The following is a 22,674-nucleotide window of genomic DNA, read 5'->3' as shown; positions in this document are numbered from 1 at the left end:
GCATCGGCTAGGATTTTGGCTTTGGCAGGAGAGGGAGCTAAGGAGAGAATACATGAGAAAAATATGTGAATCCAAACATGAAACAGAATTAACACAAGTTATGTACCCAATTCTCTTTATATTCCTTACTACATATATAATCTCTCTCTCTCTCTCTCTCTCTCTCTCTCTCTCTCTCTCTCTCTCTCTCTATATATATATATATATATATATATATATATATATATATATTCTTGTGGTTCAAACATAACTACAACCGAGTTTGATGGATAAGAATTTGGAACGTAAATAGCAAATTTGATTTCAATCTAATAAGGTCATTGAAAACTTAATTTGGAGCAATATTCCATTATTATAAAAATAATCAAGTGGGATTATTATGTTTCCGAGTATCATATACCACTCAAGCCTCCATAGGCAATTGATTCCATTATTGCCTTACGTAGCAGCAGGTTGAGCTAAGATATTAGGGTGACTTAAGACAACCGTACTTAGAGCTAGGTGGCAAAGTTTGACCTACATCCGCCAACCTGCAAGAACCCGCTTTGAGTAAATGGATTTGGATGGGGTTTCTTTAGATAATTCAATTATAAATGGATGAGTTCAGGTTTAACCTCCAAACCGTTAAATCACCTAAGGTGATCCTATTGGGAAACAAGCAACTCAAAGACCCAACATAGTTTATAATTATTTTATTTTTTTATATGGTCGAGTTCATTAAAATAAAATTAAAAAAAAGGTCACAAAGAACCATAAGATTTTCGGATATTGGATTGCATTTTAGCAAGTTTTATCCTTAAGTAGTTTATGACCATCAAATATCCTAAATTTTAATTAGTTTGCTGTGATTTGATGGGCAAAAAAGGACCTTGATCTGGCATAAAAAAGTAAACCCATGTAGTTTCTGAATTGGAACCCAGTCCCAGCCCTTCCATTTTTCCATGAAGAGGTAGTAAGTTTACTTTCACAAAGTCATAGGAATGAGGTGCCAAAAAACTGAACTGTTAGAATCATATAATGATCTCATTGAGCTGCCAGCACCCTAGTGCCATCAGATAGCTGTGTCAATATATATCTAGAGCTGAAGCCTCATAGATTTCAAAATATAGATCGTGAGCCACGATTACTAATCTATACCATTTGTATTCATAGGCCTGTTCTGAAATAATCTGAATCCCGGTAGAGTCAAGAAGACAACCTGCACAGCAACATAAGGATCTATCCTTTTCTCTAGTCATGCTTTCTAGGAAGAGAGGGAGGCAAGAGAATCAGAGGAAATTGTTTGGCTCCGTGCTATCAACAGTTCCATGTTTCAATAGCTGGCTGACCATTGGCTTTAGTAGAAAATGAAGTATGAGAAGCAGGATTACTAAATCTTTCTTAGTTACATAGATTGGAATGCTGTAGATTTCTTTTTTATTTTTTTAGCTTGGTTACCAATTCTTACCTCCCTAACGCATGCACGATGTGTTACTAAACACAAGCCTATAGGCTATAGTAGAGGGAAGGAAGAAAGCAGGAGAAGGGACAAAGGCATCCGAGGGGCCAAGGGAGTCTCTAGATTCCATGGTTCCAAGATTTACGGGGGTCTGAAGTCCATCTTTTTAATTGGGTACCAGTGTCTCAGAAAACTCAGGATGGGAAAACAATGGCCTCCACCAATTTATCACATTTCTATCTTCCTTCAATTTATATATTTATCAACTCTATCTATGTGGTTGATATAAAATATATATGGTGATTGGATATGTCCAATCAAAGCCTTTAAAGTTTACGAAGAGAGAAAGTAATTTGAAAATAACGTGGAGGCAAAGAAAGACTAAGTACTTTGTTAGTAAGCTAATCGCTCTCTTAAAGTATCTAGTTTTTAAGTGACAACAACATGGAGATCTATTTTTTTAATTATGTGGTATCTGATCCAGTCTGATATCATAGTTAGGTTTTATGAAAACTGGTTTCTAGATCTAAGCTAGCCATCTAGTAGAGCAGGAAAACTAGGAATTCATCTAAATAAACTAATCTATTATTGATCAAGTCTGACTATAAGTATGAAGTGCATGAAAAGTTGATATCAAGTGCACTCACTCGATCAAGTCAGTAGGCCAATGCCCAACACATGCATAAACTAGTCAGCTATATATTACAAATTTCTATGGTCAACATTGTCTCTAATCTCGCTCCCACTAAGTTTATGTGTCAATAATGCTGGTCCTGTTCAATAAGCTCAAAGTGACACCATCAAACATTGCCAAGTCAGGCTTGTACATGTATAAGATGAGCAGCCCAAAGTTAAAATCGATATTTGTCGTCTAAGTACTGGACCCGTACCGGTGCTACACTAGCGTCGTATATATGGTACGAAATTTTTTTGACGGACCGACATTTGGTACGTCATCCGTACCAGATACCAGAATAATATGGTACGTCATGTACTATTTGGTTTGGACCGGTATGGCGTACCATGATTGAAATTTTACATATAGGTAAATTTCTGTTCTACCCAAAGCGGATCCTAGACAAGGATATGCTGGGCCTTCTTGTACTATAAGGCCGACACGGATTGCTTGGCTGCTCCGCTGTAAATTCACAAAATACTAGTTCTGTTCCAACCAGAGGCTGCAATACCACCACTTGGAAAATGTGATTGCTCGAGGGTTCTGGTTAGTCTTGGGACTCCAACTAACCAGTCATTCCAGGCAGGCTCGAAGCATTGCAAAACCAAATGAAAATAAATGGTGTTTCAACGATGCATTGAATGTTTTAAATCCTGTGGGATGGAATTGTTCTAGTTTTCTCGTCTATCCTGATACTTGAGATAGGAAATGTCCCAAGATAGGATAAGGCAAGACATTTATGTTCCAACACTTGAGATGGTATCCCGTCCCACCAAGATTGAGTCTATCGCATCCACTAAAACCATGATGGATAAAAACCCTTTCCCACTGAAGTATGCGTTTTTTGTGAAAGCGAATTGAAACCAATGCGGCTCTTTTGAGAGATCTAAAGTCCAAACATGGGGAAGAAACGAGACGCGCGCGCGCGCGCGCGCAGAGAGAGAGAGAGAGAGAGAGAGAGAGAGAGAGGGGGGGGGCGGGTTCAAAACAAAAGGAAAAGGAAAAAAGCATAAATTAATGATTCTTCTTAATGGTCTGCATCCACTCCTTTCATATGATTCAATGCACCCTTGACTTCATTTTCTTACAAGAGAGCAAATATTAGCAAGAGAGGAGTTCGAAAACATTTATAAACTTATTCAAAGGGAATTCAACTTGAAAAAAACCAGCGAGAATTCACTCATACCAAGTTTCTCAATGGTTTTCCTTTGATTTATATCACATCTCCATATGCTTCCTATCACATATTTTTCTGTACGATCTCATTTCCCATCTTCCGCATTGGGATTCTTTCTCAACGGTAGTCTCTGTTCTTCAATTTCATATTGTTTGTCACATCAATTTCCTCTACTGGAAACCATAAACTAGTTATAATGCAAATTTCAAAAAAAAACATTTTCTTATATTTTATTGCTGGAAACCCCAAGAGCCAACCAGTTGGAAGAATAAACTTTTAATTTAAAATATTAATAATTTATAAACTTATATACACCAACAGTATTGTCAGGACAAGAGACATCTGAGAAATCAGATCATTTCTGAAGAATGCTGCTATGCCAATAGAATAGGGTTGCATAAAATTAACTCCATACAGTGTTTCCACAGGAAAGCAGAAGGCTGGTGGGTTGGATTACAAGTCTCTTTTTTCGTTTTCGTGTGCTCTCCTGCCAAGTAATTAAAACCTCTATTTTATTTTTCTTTTTTTTAAAAGAAAGAGACACCATATACCTCCTGAGCCAACTCAAAACAACCACAGACCCATCACAAACAACAACAATAATAAAGTAGAAACATGGAGAAGTCACCACAGAAAGCAAGTGCTAATAATCTACAATTTATCATCAAATTCTACTCAAGTAGATGCATAAACATAAAAAGTCAATATTTAACTGCCAAAAAGATTTTTACTTCTTTTCTGTTTTACAGCAAGAAAACAGAATCGCAAAAGCAACCTTTCCAAATTAGTATTGACTTCATCAACTAATTCGAACTAGAAACCATCACATCCAAACAAAACCCTTGCAAAACAGTGGGAGTTTGTAAGCATGGAATGATGATTTGAAATATAGTGCGTATATTATAATAATTGAATAGCTCCTAAAACATCTATAAACCATGATATTATGAAATGATGAACAACTCACTTTGTTTCCTTACACCCCTTCTGGACCACTAGGGATTGGCTCATAACCATTTTGATCGCAAACCGGCTGCTTGTTTAGTTCTACTGGAATGCACTTTAAGATGATTGCATAGACCATGCCGATGGCTCCAATCAGTATACTGAGCAACCATAGCAGTGGGCTCAGCGGCACCGTGCTTGCAAAAGCACCAAGGAACTGCACTATTATTACCTGGAATATGATAGTGGAAGCTAAGACAGCTGAAAAGATCCAGCTGCTGAATATTCCACGGAACACGTTAATCTTTTCCATCTGCCGGCTATTTATTTCATTAAAGACCTGAAGCAATAAGAACCGGTTTAGAAATAAATAAATTTGCAATGATCGAATAATCTGATGAAGGAAAACAAATAAACAGGATGATCATAAGCTGCTTCACAGCCATAATTAAACAAAAAAAAGAAAACTTAAACTGGAAATATATTCAGGATTTCAAAAATATATAGTGAAGATAGCTAGTTGCGCTTTGTGAGACCCCACATTGGTTCTTTTACATGCTGTTAACATGTACCGGACACATTTATTATTCCACTAACATCCAAAAGATGATAAAACACCACCAAACTTCTAGAAAGTTTAGCTTAATCTTTTAGAAGACACCTTTTGAATATCTATAATGATTATTCTTCTTGATGTCCATTGACATGAAAATGTTAACAAAATATGCTAGGAAACATGCACGGGACAGTTTACAGCCTGGAAAAGTATACATGAACTAGGGTAGAACATCTTGAATTTGGAGCAAATGGTAATCATATGTTCTTATTATTACGTCCATCCCTGGTCAGGTACAGTTTCCTTTCTTCTCAGAATTAATATGCACAAAGTTGCAGAAAATGTTTATTTCAATGAAATTGCAAGAAACTTGCTAGTTCTCTCAACAAGAAATTCAAGCATCTGGCAAGATATGCACAAAGTTGGAAAAAATGTTCACTCCAATAAATTAGCTTGAAACTTGCTAGTACTCTCAACAAGAAATTCAAGCATCTAGCAAGGCATAGGGGTGTACTATAAATAGCATGCATGAGCAGTGCCTCTGTGTGTGTGTGTGTGTGTGTGTGTGTGTGTGAGAGAGAGAGAGAGAGAGAGAGAGAGAGAGGCTTGTTGGAAAAGTGTACATTCCCTTTGCAATAGGGAATTGGAGGTGAACTCACCTGACAGTCCACTGCAGATTTATGGGGATGCTGTGTTTTGTGTCACCCCATCTCCCAGATGGTTTCAATGGCATGATATGAGATTTTGCTATGATCTAATCATCAAAACCGTTAAATCCTGACCTACACATTCTATAATGCACCAGATCAGTGTGGATTTTCAATTCATTTTGTCACCACTTTTGTCACCAAAAACGATGAGATCAGGGAATAGAACCTAGATAAGCTAGTAGGATCAAACTATCTAGAAGAGCAAATGTGTTTTATCTTTAGAAAGCCTAATATCACTTTATAATAAATAGAACCCCATGTCTGTATCTCTTTTTATATTTTTTTTAGAAAAAACCTAGAGAAAGTTAGGCACGAGATGGTTGTACGTATGTATTGTAAGATAGGCAGCGCAGATATAAGTTTTATAATTTGTGTTTAATTACATACATATAAGTAATATCATATATGGATATCAAGACCTTCATAACAAATATGCACCTGCAACAAGAAAAATGACAACAATAAGAATAGAGAAACCCATCAAGATGGGAACCATTATAAACTTATTAACCACCATGGAAAAATCTTGGTATCCTTGTAGTTTGTAACATAGATATCATAGATAATTAGTTTGGAAAATATTGGTTAATAAAGGTTATAAAGCATAATAATACATCTGCTATAATTTTTTATGCATCCAGCAAGCATCACTAAGTCTCTGAGTAAAGGTCTGATCCATCCAAACATTATGGAAAGTTCTGCAGTTTGCACATTTGGTTCTCAATAGGTCCAAATTTGAAACAAGGCTATTTTAGTGATATAGATGCTTTTCATGAACCTAAAAACTAATGGATAATTAAAGGGACATACTTTATTGGTTATGCAAACCAAGCTCATGAAATTGGGCAGCCAACCTTCATGATTCTCCTAAACTTAGAGCCTAGATGAGAAAAGAGGGTAAAGGCAAGACATAAGAAACTGCACCTTTTCGTAAGGAAAAATTTGGAAGTTGAAGAACCTAATAGAGCCGATACATTAGTAAAGCATTGAAGAGTAAGCTGTCATTTGTTTAGGAAAGGCATTTGAAATAGGAAGAGCTTAGCCATTTATCTTTGCATTGAAAATAAAATCATTCAACAATAGAAATAAGGTGCCAATTGAAGAGTTGCTAATGATTAAGTGTTGATACTAGAGGCCTGTGATTCTTGCCTTTACCCAACAAAGGAAGAAGGCACTCTGCATCTGCTTCTCCTACTCTCTCTCTCTCTCAAAAAGGGGTGGGGGGAGAGAAAGAAAGCATAATAACTCCACATCAACTTGTTTTAGATCATTAAAATGACCCTTATAGTTGACTTCTCTAGTTGTTATACCTCCATTTTCATCTACTACATAACCAAAAAGACCTCCAATATACCTTTTTAAGTTCACCATTATCTTTTTGTATAATTGAGGAATCCTCAACACCACATTTGCTCTAATTGTACATTTGCAGCACTTCCTCAATAAGAATCTATCAAGATTTAGGTCGTGCATGATTGTCAAGATTTAAACTGTTGTTTTCTCCGACATGCTTAATATGATGACAACATTCTCTTAATATGTTCATGTCAGACATGTCAACCAGAGATGCACATACAATAAACCTTTTTAGTTTCACCACTATCTTCTTCTGTAATTAAGTGATCCTCAACACCACATTTTAATGGTTCTTATTGCATTAAAAGTACATTTGCATCTCATCCTCAATAAGCATCCATCCACAATATTTAGTTGTGCAGGACCATCAAGAGTTAAAACTGTTTTTCTCTCTGACCATGTTTATTATGATGACAACACTTTAATATTAGACATGTCAATCAAAGATGTGCACATTTCAAGACATTTCCGTGTCTGTAAATATTTTGAATATTTAGAAAACTTGCCAATAAATTAGAAACAAAATATCACTTATGCTTGTAATATTGCACGTACAAGAATCCTCAGCTCTATCTTGCATTCATAACTTCTTCATGAAGTTACCATACACATCATTTTCAAGGTCATACTCCTCATGTATCTCATGAAGTGTAAACATTCATGCCTCATCTCAGCAGACAGGTATTGGGACAAGAGAACTGCAGTAGGAAGGATATTGAAAAACTATGAAGAGTTTTATCTCTAAAGTAGCTTATTGGGAATAATATATCAGTAATAATACAAATGAATGTACATTATACTTTATTAGGTAGTAGAGTAATTAATTTCTTTTTCTTATCAAATGAAAAATGATCAATAAATCGGAACTAAACTCTTCCTTCAAATTAGATAAATTTCACATAAACAGAAACTTCATACTCTAGAATAAAGTTTTCCATTTCAACTTGGTCTTTATATTGATTAAACTGATAAAACTCCCCAAGTCTACTTGTTATAACATTCCGTCAAACCAGGTAGTCTGCTAATGCCAATGATAAAGAAAGTATTTAGTGTAATAACCTTAGAAACCATATACCATCACACAACCTCTTCTCCAATATAATCATTCTTTATTGACAATGGGACTTGTTGCTCTTTTCTATCTTATGCACTGGCATTCCAGTAGAGTTATATACCAAAAGAGATTTATTGCAAACAGAAACAACTGGTGATATTTCAACTGGGTACTGTGAAATGCATAGATTTTCAAAAACCAAACAACAATTATTAGAATTCTGTGAATAAGCAAAACACAGAGACGCCTACCATGCAGAAACTATAAGTTCAGCCAGTTGAGATCCAAAATAAAGAACTATGCAATAATGGTGCTGAGCTGTAGTTACAAGAAATGTTCCATATTTTACTTAAAAAATACAGTTAAAATGGATACCTGGCAAAACACAAATGTGTTGAATATGAATGTATTGAGAACTGAATCAGCATCTGGACCCCTGATTTTCAAAAGCCGTTTCCCATCAAACATGAGAAGTCCAAGTACAATCAACTGATATAAACTCTGACCAATGATATTTCTCCACATGACCCTGGTGATAAAGTTCTCTCCCCGCCCAACAGGTGGTCTTTTCATCAGTTCATCACTTGGAGGCTCCGTTGCTAATGCTAAAGCACCGAGTGTATCCATAATCATGTTGACCCAGAGCAACTGGACAGCAGTGAGTGGAGCACTCCCTAAGAATTAAATAACATGAGAAATAAGTGATTTAAAAGGAATAACAAGTTAATAGTCCTTAAAAGGGCAACAAGAAAAGAGTTTCAATGAGGATTTGGAGTACCTGTGATGCATGCAGAAACAAAATTGACCATCAGAGCAACCACATTAACTGTCAATTGGAACTGTACAAACTTCTGGATATTTATGTAAACCGCACGACCCCATTTGGCTACATTAATAATGGTAGAGAAATTGTCATCCATTATGATCACGTCAGCACTCTCTTTTGCCACCTGTGCATAACATACAGGTTCAAGATTATACATAAAGAAGTTAAAAATAGTTGTAATTATTAACGTGATAATAACGCAGAAAGAATTTCTAATTTAAAGATAGAAGAACAAGGCTTCAGCGTCATGGTTACTTAGAATTCTCACAATTGTACTGGACCGAAAATCATCACATAGGAGCAAAAGCTCAGACGAACCATTTTGAGGCTTCAATTTTCAACTGATAAGGAATTCTCACTTTATTTTCATATGGAATGGGCAATTCCACTGCCCATCCTCATGAAAACGTTGAGTATCTAATAATTAACTGCGTTGATTTTCAAAAATTTTCATGTACATTGGGCACTTGACAACATTTTTGATTTCTAGAGTGCTATTAACATTTGTTATGACATTATCAGCTTACTTTAGGTAAATAGAGACATGTCAACAATGTTAACAAAATTCTGACATGAATTTACAGCAGAATTTTTAGTAGAATGTTGTGTAACTTATTATTGACCACATTCTGAAATGAAAATGTTCATGTCATTCCAGGAACAGATCAAATTCTCAAAGCTTTCTTACCATCTTTTCTTAACTTTCTAAATTATTTACAAATCAAGAAGCTTATAAAATGCAAAGGTTATATATACAATCAACTTAACCCACCATACTCCTTCCCAAAACAGACAGACACAAAAGGAACACTTGATTAAAAAAATTGTAAGAGTAATAATAGTTAAAAAATTGGCATCATAAAGTGCATATGCAAAAGGAACGCATTCCTATCTGGCAATATTACTTGTATCAGCAATAACAGATTATAGCTTCAAGGAGGTACTCCAATGTTGGACCCAAGCAATTATGTTGCCAATACAACAATATACCCAATAGGTACAATGTACGCATGCACACAATAACAAGTACCAAAGTAAGCCATCTCGGTACTAAGATCCATTTCGGTGCCACCCTATCAATGTGCCGGTACGCCCAGTACGAGGGTCGGTTCAGCGCACCGAATGTCTGTATGCAATCTATACTATGTACCGGTATGCAACCAGTATGGTACAATACGCCCTATACTGCCCAGTTTGGTAAGATATAGCATACCATGGTAGGTACCCTTAAAAACTGTAGCCCAACATGCCACTAGCAACTCCATTATGGTATCACAAAACCTTGCTGCTCTTCAACATATCCAAACTTCTCAAATAAATGCAATCAGCTTGAACTCGTAAGAGGGTATACGGAACCAGAAAACATTGTTCTCTGAATGCTATATAACAAGGCCTGTCAATCTATGTCTCATTCATTTCAAGTTACAACATGTGGGAGCATGTTATAAAGCTCCTTACCCATACTCATCACCTTAAGTAACCTTTCATCATTTCATCCTACAAAAGCATGTAGATTGTTTTTCAGAAACACCAAGGGTGCATCTTCAAACCCTTTAATGTGGAAACACACTTGCATAGCTGTATTGTAGTGAAAGAATTAGCTAGATCATTCTTTTACGAGACTACACATAAATGTCTTTCATGAGCCATGTTATCATTAATTAACTTAGGTTGTTAGACTTTTCATGCGCCTAAGGCTACAGAAATTTACAAGCAGTAGCCATCCTATCTTATAGTATCTAGTCCACCAGCTGCTTATCAAAGCAATACAGAACATACAGTTACAGTTCGGTACATGAAGTATAGGTTCGCCTGCTTTCTTTTTTAAAACCTGTCTCGCTATCTTAAGCAGCCTATTGTTTCAGTTCAAGATGGTTTGCTTATCTTATCTGTTGATTATTTCAGTTTTCTTTTAGGAATTAGAAAGCCCAATGGACACAATAATGAGAAAAAAGGTATGTCCTGTTTCAGGTCAAAGGTTAGAAATTGTGGTAAATGATAGTATTGAAGCTTCTCATTGCAGTTGAAAACTATGAGCTTCCTATAAAAACTGAAGGAATATATAGGACACTCAGAATCTCTTGTCAAACATAGTTACGCATCTGTTTATCCTTGTCATGAATTTTGAGCTCATTTCTACCATTGATATAATGAAGACAGTTGTGAATGTATGTATGGCACAAAAGAAGAAATTATATGTTAAATGAAAATCACCACAAATATACAGCATAATTTACAATATTATATTTACATGGAATTGTTAAAAACATGGTTCAAAGTTCCACCAAAAGCTCTGGGAACCAAAACTGGGATATTTCAATTCTGACCTGACTCAATACAAAACTTGACCAGTTCCAGGATTTAAGCCAAATCTAAATTATGGGTCTGCAGATTGTACAAGCTATATATGCAATTTCTTTAAATTTTATAGATATTTTTGAAAATTAATATCTTATTTAAAAAATTATCATTTCAATGTAAAATCAGTGAGGCAATAGGTCCATAAACAAAATAATATACTTTAGAAGAATCTCTATTATATTTTCTTGAATTATTTAATATTCCCCATCTCAACATCTTTCAGAAAGTATGGCCTATGCAGAGCGGAATGGATGAAAAGGCTTTACGTAGCCAACCCCAACTAGTTTGGGATAAAGTCTTAGTTGAGTTGAGTGGAGTTATTTCATTGTTCTCTATATTTTTCCCCCAATATTAATTTGTAATTCTGGTTTTTGTAGGATATCAACTGCAGCTGATGAAACTAAAGCTTAACCACTCTTAACTGCTGAAATCAAAACTCATATGGTTGCAGAAAAAAAAACTGCAGTTATTTTGACTTTTGATTACTTATATATGATTTTTCAAGTGTCATCAACTTGCACCTTACTTTCGTGAATTTTTTTCTTCAATGAAACTGCCCAATCGTATAAAAAACATGAGCTGAAAATAATGAGATTCTGTGCTTAAATCATGGTAACAAGAAATAATCACGAACAAATAATGTATACCTCTGTGCCTGCAATACCCATTGCTAGACCAATGTCCGACTCATGCAATGCTGGTGCATCATTAGTTCCATCACCAGTAACTGCAACAACTTCATTAAACATTTTCCTCAAGTTTGTCACCAAGGTATGTTTGTCCAAAGGCAAAGATCGAGCCATGACCTGCACACAAATATCTTGACATAAAATAGTTGTTTCAGATATTTCATCAATACTCAAAAAGTCAAAATAGAGCAATGCAACGGCAATGTACAACTTGAACAATTTCCCTCACTGATTCACAGTTGGAATAATTTTCACTGCATGGAAGGTCTCGCTCTTCGATGACATGACATTTCATTCCAAGCATGGGAAATTGGAAATGGTAATCAGTGAAGTTGTAAAATTGTCATTGCATTATCTACTAGAGAATGATATGGAACCTGAATTTTAGGTATTAATTCCTTCATTTCTTCAGGGCTCTTGCTGCGAAATTCTGGTCCTTCTATAGCTAAACCATCCTCTGTCAATATGCCACACTCTTTAGCTATGGCTTTAGCTGTATTAATATTGTCTCCTGTCACCATCCTCACTTTGATACCAGCAGCTATACAAGTCTGAACTGCATCCTTGACACCTGGCCGCACTGGATCTTTAATGCCAAAAACAGCTATTAATGTGTAACCATCAGCAGGAATTTCTTCTCCATTATGATCGCCATGCATATCCTTAAAGGCCAAGCAAAGCGTTCTTAATGCTTCACAGGCAAAAGTATTAATGACATCTGCAATATTCTTTTTCTGCTCATCAGATAATGAGACTGTGTTTCCATCACTATCAATTATCTTGTCGCACATCTGTAGTACAATTTCTGATGCACCTTTGCAGAAAGCTCGAATTACCCCACCAGGTAATGAAATGAGGACAGACATCTTCTTCCTAACTGAATTAAAGGGCTCCACTCTTAACTTTTTGCAATCTCGATGTTTGGTATCAAAAAGTCCTTCCAAATCCAAGCCAAATTCCAGAAATGCCGTTTCAGTCGGTGTACCCAGAATGGTGTTTTTACCATCTGTTCCTCTTACCACCTCTGAACTAGTATTTTGAAATATACACTGCAGAAGGATGTCTATAACATTTTCTGACATCGCACCTCTCAAATCATTAGCAGTTTCCTTGCCTCTAAATGATTTAGATACTTCACAGAGCCATACCTTATCAACTACCATATGGTTAGTTGTCAGAGTACCCGTTTTATCAGTGCAAATGCAATTAGCAGATCCCATTGTCTCACAGGCTGATAGGTGTCTCACAAGAGACTTCTCATCCATCAGCTTCTTCATTGCAAATGCAAGACTCAATGTCACAGCCAAAGGTAGTCCTTCAGGAACTGCAACAACAATTATAGTAACAGAAATTGCAAAATAATCCAGTATATTTAAAGCATCATCCGGAGCCCAATTTAGTATGCCAACATGAATGGCCTTGTCCACTATAAACCTCACTAACAGGACTAAGAATGTTAATGTGGCAAATGCCAAACCAATCTTCCCAATAATTGTCGCAACACCATTTAGCTTAACCTGCAAAGGTGTTTCATCATCCCCACCCTGAGTTAAAGTCTCCATTAAATTTCCCCACTCTGTCTTCATACCAACAGAAGTCACTAGCATTTTAGCAGACCCATCTTGCACTTTAGTCCCAGCCAGCACAAAAGGGTTTTCATGAGAAATATACACTGGCTCACTTTCTCCAGACAAGCTTGATTCATCTATCAACAAGGCATATCCAGATATATATATTCCATCAGCAGGAACTATATCTCCAATTGATAGATCAACAACGTCTCCAACTACCACATCATAAATAGAAACCTTTTGCTTGTAACCATCTCTTGTCACTTTAATAAATATCTTTTTCTTTTCTCTATCTAAATCTCGAAATTGCAATGATTGCTTATAGTCGCTGACTGCAGTAACTATGACTACCAGGAAAATACTGAGTATGATTCCAAGCCCATCATACATACCCTTTGGCCACCCTTCTGTTGCAAGTCCGACAACCACGGAAAGCAAAGCACATATCATAAGAATAATTAATGTCAAGTCATGCAATGCATCCCATACAAACATCCAGAAGTTTCTTGCGGGCTTCTCTACATATTGGTTGACGCCAAAAATATTCTGCCTAATGGATAAATCACTTGTTTTGATGCCATCTTCTAGTGAGACAGATAGTTTTCTTGCTAACCTACCAACTCCTCCATGGATCTTCAAGATCTTGGTGTTGTGTCCACGTGCAATAGATGCCAGTTCATCAGGATTGATATAAAAACCAGCTTTCCTAACCTCTTCTGGAATCTGATATTCAGTTTTAGCAGCTGCATAGAGGAAAGATCAAGCAGTGGATAAAAGATGTGATGGGAGGAACTAAAAAGAGCTGAACTTAATAATTTTAGTTAAGATAGGCCATACCATCAATAAATTGCAGAGCAGCCTGTTGTACATAGAGGGCGACTCGAATTTTCTCCTGGTAAGTAGACAACAACAAATGGTAAGAATATTATGCCTTAATCTCATGTTGCAGGGAAGCCAGTCCAAAATGGTAAAACTACCTCCTTGTCATCGCTATCATAACTATGAGATTCAAATTAATGAAAAAGTTGCATGATAAGAAAAGTTAAAGTATCTAGTGAACCTAGGTGGGTATAGGGAACAACTTGAGTGATGAGGACTAGTTGCATAGTGATCGGGAACAACTCATCCTCATATAGATTTTACCATTTGGAGGATTTTGTTCATAAGATTTATTAATAAACTGAAGGTTTTGGACTGGAATTTAGGATGAGTGTAAGGAATCCTATGTACACAATATATCCATATTCAAATTAGTAAATAAGCAATCTAGTTGTACTTGCACATAAAAGAGGAAGAGAAGGAAGATGGGCCCCTTCTATATTTTAGGAGAAATAACATATTTACACGTATATTGTTGGAATACAACCCCCATCCTAGTTTTCTTTTCAAGCTTGTCATGACAGCTTCTGACACTTAGCATGACACAATGGCTCATCCTTCAATCCTTGGTTATTGGAAGCGGGTCCGATCCGGGCATTAGGAAGGTCTCCTTAAAAAAATAATAAATCAAGACTCAGGAAGCATGTGGAGGGACTGGTTTCCAAGGAGATTTGAGAGTGGGAATGTCATCTTTCATAGAAGATTCGTGCTAGTAAGCTTTAATCTTGACAAGTTTATTTTTACTTGCTCACCAATCTAATGTCAGGATCACTTTGATAAATATAGCTGAACGCTGGCTGAAACCCCACATCATGTTTTCCATTTGCCATCAGAAAATTTACTGGATGCAAACGACTAAAGAATTTAATCAAGATCACATGAAAACTTCAGATCTGAAGTCTGATCAGAAATTTAACAATTGTAGCTGGAATCTGAACCTTTCAGATCAGTCTCTGACTTGCACCTGTTTGGATCTTTGATCTCGCTTTCATTATAAAGGGCCATCATGTTTCTTTACTGTTTCATTATGTTACCACAAAGTTATGCCATAAGCCAACCCACTGTATGCGATCTGACAGTTCTGACACAATCAACATAATTCACCTCTAGTTCATTCCAAAACCTTGCAAAAAGTATTTCATTTTCCACTTATCAAATACATGTGATATTTTTTATTCTCCTTTGGATATTTTTAAATTCTTGAGTTATATCTTACATTCAGTGTCCCTGAAACTTGCACCTCTTGGATTTGTATAATCCTCCATCATAAAAGGGCCTCCAAATTTCAAAGCTTTAACATGTCAGTGCCAGTACTACCTCATCAGGACTGGTTAGGATATTTCCATTGGTTCATCAAAATATTTGTAAAAACTTTTTATTTTTCCTGTTCCAGTCTTTTCTACTAGTTTCTTACCCCCTGTTAAGGGTGTTTGTAATTTATGAACCCCTCTAACAACTGCTTATGGATGTTTTGAGTAGTGTGTGCTTGCTTTGCAATCTTTACCAGCCACCTCCTCTGTCCCATCCCTTCTGAAATATCTTAGTGGATTCTTGAATGATTAGATGTCCCTCTTACTCTTCGCACCTCTAACATTAGACACATTTTAACATTCAACCATGATTTTGGCCCATAAGATAAAAATAACATTCTAAACCATATTAAATATGCATGGCGATTGCCATGAAGCAAATCCTAGATATATGCTCTTCATCATCTGAAAAGATCTAACACACAAATAACATGGACTAGCATTATATATTTATGTTCAATCAACCCAAAAAATAAAAGTAAAGAAGTACAAGATATAAGGTAAAAACTACAATAAACTATATAATCAGTTGAAAATATATGTAGTTTAAGGGAATGAAACACATGCTCGCATGATGTCTCAAAATTTAGCTTAGATGTATTTTTATCCATGCAGTAACATATCTAATTTTCTAAACTTGAGGAAAAAGGTATGCATACCACCAAACTTTGGTTTGGATGGTACAAACCCTTGGCATTTTAGGCAAGGTACAGGGGTTCGACTACACAGCATGTTGACCCTCGTTTCAGCCCCCATAAACTCTGCGCCCTGGTACCCCAAGTGCTAGGCACAGTTTGCCTAGGGGTCTGGGCTTCGGCCTAGGTGGGGGTGTGGGTATTTGGTAAGGTGTGGGGTTAGAGCCCCTCCATATCCTAATTTATTAAAAAAAAAACTAATACATTAAGCATTATTGGTGTAGTCTACCAACTCCTCACCAGCACAGTGCACCATGTAATACAATGTTCTACAAAACAATGCACTGATCCATGTGCGATGAATTATAGTAGCAAAGGTTTATTCGATGTATCATGGGATCAGTGCAACATTCAAGAATTGAAGAAGTCAGAATTGTTAATGATAAACAGAACGTATAATAAAAAACCTTCTATAGAAGGTAAAAGATGCATGGTCCTAATAATCTAAATGAATAAGATTAGAGGAAGAGGTAATCTTTATTATATTGGACACATGTGAGGACCCGCGCAGGTATGTATTTAGTCCCACAACAGTCATGCACTAGGGTAGATCTTGGATATTTATACATGGCCAAGAAACCCAAATAATACATTCTAACTAGCCTTTTTGGATGAGATCCTAAGTTGTTATAAATGGTATTAGAGTGGACCCAGCTCATGGCCCATGTGAACTAGAAGACACTGCAACACGGGCCCATTTGGATTGACCACGAGCTGATCGTGGTATTTGTGACTGAATTTGTAATATCTATGATTGGATTTGAATGAATTTAGACCCTTAGCCTGGCAAGGATACCAAAGATTAAACCTCCTCAATATGTGAAAATCTACGTGGGCGTATTTAGTCCCACATCGACGATGCATTGGGTAGATGTTGGGTACCTATATAGGGCTAAGGAACCTAAATAATACCTCCTAGCTAGCTTTTTTGGTAGAGGCCCTAGATTGTTACCAAATAGGAAGGTTAGAGTTTCGCCAACCCACATCCCATTTACCTAAAATCTAGCAATAAAGAAAAGACAATGCTTATATCGAAGGCCATAAACATAGCCACGGAACCTACGCTCCACCCATATTTCATGCTCCATCCTAACTTGATCAATACATTGGCTTGAATCAGCTAATAACCTTAAAATCTATTTTCATAAAAGGGTGGAACAAGAGAGATGTGAGGTTGGGTTATTTGACTATCACTTTGGAAAAAGGCTAGAGTGACTCTATAGTGCATATAAGCAGCAAGTTCAATAACGTAGATACATTACATGTAACATGATCGAGCTTTGATATTTTGGTTTCAAAGCAAGTTTAAACCCTTATTATGAATATTGATTTTTGTTTCTTTATAGACTGTTTGTAAGCAAAATGGGCTAAAACAAGAAAGAGAGGTGGGGGAAAGAGAGAGAGATTAAACTTCACAAAGAAGAAGAATCAGAAAGGATCCATTTGGTTCGCAGAAAGAATTTTTCCTCACTAGAATATTTGTCATGAAAAGATGATTCCTGAGAATATAATGCCTGAAAAAATGGTTTTGACATATTTGGTTGATCATTAAAAAAAGGCACATTTCAGAGTGGCTTATGTTTGGTTGAATATCTACTTTTCTGAAAAATTATATGAAATACCTATTATACCCTTAATAAAGGAAAAAACCTTATCCACGAATTTTGATGGCTTAAGGGTACTTTTGAAACAAAAAGAGACCCCAATTTCCAACCAGTGAAAAAGTAGTTGTCCCATGTCTCCCATGGGTTTTTCTTTTCCATGAAACATGGAAATCGTATTTTCATAAGAATGCTATTTTTCCATCTCTCTCCTTTGAAAACTCCAACCAAATAAGAAGTATTTCTTTATTTTTATGTTGACCACACTCCCCCCCTTCTTCTTCCGCGAACCAAACGAGTCCAAAGTGTATTACTACAACATGATAGGCATGTTCGACAATACATTAATGTGAAAATTATCGAGGAAACTATTACTATAGTTTTACTTACCACCTATTTTATTACTACTAACTAAACTCAAAATCCATGTGTTGTAGGCATAATTGTAAAAAAGTTGGGTGGCTCCAAGAGATGGACCGAGCAAATCACCTAGGTTATCACCCAGGAACAAAGGAAATTGCCCAAGCAATAGATTTAGTGCAAAGTTACACAGTCATTCTTTATTTCAACTACTTCATTATATCATCACGTTTTCTTATGTTTCATGAAACCAACATTTTAACATGCTTTAAAATATGCACGGTAAAAACACTGTCACGACACTCTCTAGTTTGTATATTAAACTCATAAATAAAACATAAGTAATCACATATGCTATTAACGCCTTTGCTCAAGAAATGCAAATTGCCAAAGTTCCTTAATAGTCAATTCTACTAGAGACTAGAGGTTGGCTCTAGGGTTTCAAATGGAAGGCTTTCGTGTAACTTGGTTAGTTGTTCCACCTAACTTATCTTACACTTCTAATACAATTTTATTTTATCTTGAGTCCAGTCGATGTGTTTGACTCCTTAAAGAGTATTCACGCCTCATTTATGAATAAAAATTACAAGATCAAAGATAATACATGTACAAACCCATGAGACATGTATGGATTTTGTACATACACATATATGTTTAAGTATATGCATACACACTTGTTTAAAATGTTGCATGTATTTTCATGCATATATACTTATATAGTTGCATGTGTATCTATTTATGTTCATAGACAAATGCACAAACATGCATATGCCTTTGTGCATATAATGACAAGATAAGGCTGCCTAGGCATCTTGAGAGATTTATATCACCCTAGCATCCAACTAACACTCTGGTGATAAGTTGATATCAAGGTTTTGGCCCAATTTCAGGTAGCGGTCATTTTTAGCTGAAATTGACGAAGACTAGCTATAGATGTTTTTTTTAAAAGCTTAATTTTAGCGTTGATATCTTATTGTGGTGATTTCCTTATTTATTTAAGTACAAAGTCTATATGGTGCCAATATTTAGTGGTTTCTCATTGCTTTTCTTTAGTTAAAAAAGGGAACAAATAATAAACATAACCCTTGATGAGCTAAGGCCTCTAAAATGGCCCTTATTACAGAACTTTATAAAGATTATTGTGAACAACTACATATAATACATTTCATAAAAATAATATTTTCTATATAAAATAAATATAACATTCCATAACCCCAAATATAAGAAATAAATGCCTCTTAAGCTCAAATATAAGTAAGAAATGCTAAATTCAATATAATAGTGAGCTCTCCTAAAAAGTGAAGAAAAAGATTTGGATATACTAGGCACTAAAAAGTTTCATGGTTGATGAACACAATAAATTTTGAAACAAACAAAGCAAAGTACGTTGTCTCGATACCGGGCCCCGTACCGGTGCCATCCTGTCACTGTGTCGGTACGCCTGGTATGGGGGCTAGTTCGGTGTATCGAGTGTTGATACACCCCCCGTAGCATGTACAAATACCAAACTAGTACAGCATAGCCCGTACCGCCCGGTTCAGTATAGGATGGCATACAATGAATCAAAGGTTATAAATAATATATATTGCAGTACAAAATAACAATATACTTAGGAATTTGACTTATGTAAAATTAACTTCAGCCCGAAATTGTTGAAATTGCAAAAATAAAGAACCTATATAGCACAAAACACTTTGAAATGTCATGTAATAATTTTTCTTGGCTTCTTTTATATTCATGTTATTTTTTGTTTATTGAAAATCTAAAACTTGGAGTAGAACTTCTAAAACCGTCAAAATGAAGCTCCATGGACTTACTCAAAGCGGAAATCGAGTTTCCAGACCTTAGTTCCGAAATTTTAGAACTAGTATGTAGAAAATGGTGCACGTCCCCCATGGACCCAAAAAGGAAAAAAAAACAAATTTATATATAGATAAAGACTAAAGTCTTTCTGATTAAAGGTATTTTCGTAAATATAACAAAATGTGGAGTCAAAAGAGGGTTGAAGTGTTACACCCAAGAGTTTTCGTTATGATAGTAGAGATTATTAAGGATATCATCATTCAATAATCACAACCATATATAGATCCCCAACTTTGAATGTTTGGGACGAGAACCAAATGTTTTTGCTTGAAATTGTGTTTAAAATAAAAATAAACTTCTTCCCTTCAAACAAGCTGAAATGGGGAAATTAGTATGCAAATCGTAGAGTCATACTTATATGTTGAAACTGATTGCCAAGATATTAGAATATTTCCAAATCACACATGTTGACTGGATATTGGAGAACATAAAAGTGTTTCAAGAACACAAAAGGGTTTCACTAGTATCATTAGGTTTGGGAGGATCATTTGACCAACTTGATGTTAATTTAAATCTAATTACCATGCAGATCCAGGCACCTCAAGACATTATTCACCTCTTAAATATCACGTGTATGGACACTTCAACCATATACAAAACAGACACCCTCCTGTCACTGGATGTGCATATGATGGGACACTCAATTCATTGATAATTTTCTTCTTTAGAGGACGACAGCCCTTTATAGCTCACATGATCCAAAAAATTGACTGTATTTACCAGATACATAAACCATTTTCTCACCACAAATAAGTCCAACTCAGTTGGTAATGGTGTTGATCATATGGTTTAGACTAAATAATGGACACCCTCTCAACCTCTTACACATCATTGTAGCAGAAAAAATGGCCAATAAACCCATTCAGACCAACACTGAGTTTATTCAGTAAAAGAATAATAGCTGTTGTAATGACCATTATTAGCCATTACAATGGAAGATAATGGACAATAGCCGATGGGAAACTTCTGCTATTTGCTAAAGTGACCTTTACTGAATAAAAAATTCTTGCAGTAGCGTAGATATTTGAATTTAAAAGTATTATGGCATGATTGAATAATGGCTAGGCAATGGCTACTATCTAGATTCTGATCATAATTGTAAAACATCTTATTATAAACCTTGCTTTCTACCATTGCAATCCCATCAAAGGTGCTGCACGCAAAAGCTGAAAACTTTTAATTGCTGATCGGATCAAAGTCATTTTGGACGATTCAAAGGTGCCAAAGATCGATGAGCCCCCCAAAGAAAAATTCAAGTCAAAAGTCCATTCAAAAACTTGCCACTCCTTTCCATCTGAACACATCCTAAAACATTTTCAGGTAACATTATGCAGCCCATGTTCCTCCAAGATTCGAAGTTGGTGCAGTTGAATGCCATTCAAACATGATCTGACCAAATACGCTGTTGATGCATGGGCCCTACAAAAGATTTGGTAAAACCGGTATGGTCGGCATGAGATTTCCAGCCATATAGGTGGACCCATTACTACACCTAACCCACTAAGGGTTCCCATTACAGACGTGTGCTGACCTCCACCTCCCGCCACTACTCTTCCCTTTTTTGTCGCATATACTAATAACTGAAGCTATTTACGACTGAGGCTTTGTTGGTTTCATAACGGGATAAGGAACGGAAGACGCAGAACGAACGAACAAGGCGTACGACATAAATTAAGGGATCACTTTCAAATCAATTTATTTCATATCGTTTCCTCCGGGAGAAACTTCATGGAAGCTTCCTCCCCCCCCCCCCCCCAAAAAAAAAAAAACCCATAAGGAAGGGGAAAAGATATTTTCCGTTTCACACCCATTCGGACGCGAGATTTTTTTTTGTTTTTTTGTTTTTTTTGGCCTCGACGTTCGAAATCGTACCATGCGGAAAAAACGAGCTACAGATCCAAATTATTATGGACTCCTCTTCGTCCAATTTTCTATCTCAAAATCTCTCATGCAACCCCTTTCTTAATATAAAGAACTGTAGGGACAAAAAAAAGGAAAGAACTTTTTTTCCATGTCTACAGAAAGTACCGACTCGAGAACTATTGAAACAATAAGATTTGTTAAGAGAAAAGAGAGAGCTTCTCCATAGATCGCAGAGAGAGAAAGAGAGAGGACAAGTGGCAGGGACCTGGATCTTGCGCTGCTTGGCCTGGGACTCGGAGCGCTTGTCGAGATCGGGGACCATGCGGAACCGCCGCCGGTGGTTCCTGACGATCTTCCCCACCTGGCTCCGCCACCGGCGCTGCGCCTCCTCCGACGGGTTCTTCGGCGGCACATCGAAGTTCTTCCTCAGGAACTCCTCCATCTCCGCCCCGCCCCTCGCGACCTTTTTTTTTTTTTTTGCGCTGGAGGGATTCCGAGCTAGGGGTCAGAGTTTATTAAAAGCTTTCCCCCCTTCGAAAGCCACGATTTTTTTATATGCATATGGCGTTTGTTTCGGCCGGCGATCAGGACGGGAAGTAGTGGGAGGGTCAGAAGAGCGAATTTGTCAACTTTCTTCTCATAGAGAAATACATCCTGCACCGCCATGATGTTGAACAATCTTCCATGCCAACGTCCGGGATCCCGCCGCGATGTTGACGATTTCAAAATCTAGATCCACAGGCC

General features: G+C 36.5%; 1 protein-coding gene across 2 annotated transcripts; it reads right to left on the bottom strand.

Moving 5' to 3' along the window:
• Positions 1-3,896: 3,896 nt before the first annotated feature.
• LOC103697613 (probable calcium-transporting ATPase 8, plasma membrane-type) lies at positions 3,897-22,551 on the bottom strand. 2 transcript variants are annotated; one of them, XM_008779518.4, is made up of 8 exons: positions 22,196-22,551; positions 14,197-14,251; positions 12,166-14,102; positions 11,747-11,905; positions 8,691-8,862; positions 8,288-8,586; positions 4,259-4,576; positions 3,897-4,132 (listed from the first exon to the last, which is right to left on the bottom strand). In XM_008779518.4, exons 1-7 carry the CDS (start codon positions 22,370-22,372, stop codon positions 4,268-4,270), a joined length of 3,108 nt encoding a protein of 1,035 aa, XP_008777740.2. In that variant the 5' UTR covers positions 22,373-22,551; the 3' UTR covers positions 3,897-4,132; positions 4,259-4,267. The 2 variants fall into 2 exon arrangements, with proteins under 2 accessions (XP_008777740.2, XP_008777739.2); XM_008779517.4 differs by having other exon boundaries at positions 3,916-4,576.
• Positions 22,552-22,674: the final 123 nt, after the last annotated feature.

Source organism: Phoenix dactylifera, unplaced genomic scaffold, assembly GCF_009389715.1.
Source record: "Phoenix dactylifera cultivar Barhee BC4 unplaced genomic scaffold, palm_55x_up_171113_PBpolish2nd_filt_p 000491F, whole genome shotgun sequence".
In the NCBI taxonomy this organism is placed as follows: Eukaryota; Viridiplantae; Streptophyta; class Magnoliopsida; order Arecales; family Arecaceae; genus Phoenix; species Phoenix dactylifera.
This window is presented reverse-complemented; position numbering and strand designations above follow the sequence as displayed.

Excerpts from the sequence above, each read along its gene's own strand:
- LOC103697613 (XM_008779518.4), bottom strand. The coding sequence starts at position 22,372 with ATGGAGGAGTTCCTGAGGAAGAACTTCGATGTGCCGCCGAAGAACCCG. Across the intron at positions 11,906-12,165 it reads AATTAATACCTAAAATTCAG|GTCATGGCTCGATCTTTGCC; the intron begins GTTCCATATCAT and ends ATTTGTGTGCAG. Across the intron at positions 8,863-11,746 it reads TGGGTATTGCAGGCACAGAG|GTGGCAAAAGAGAGTGCTGA; the intron begins GTATACATTATT and ends TGTTATGCACAG.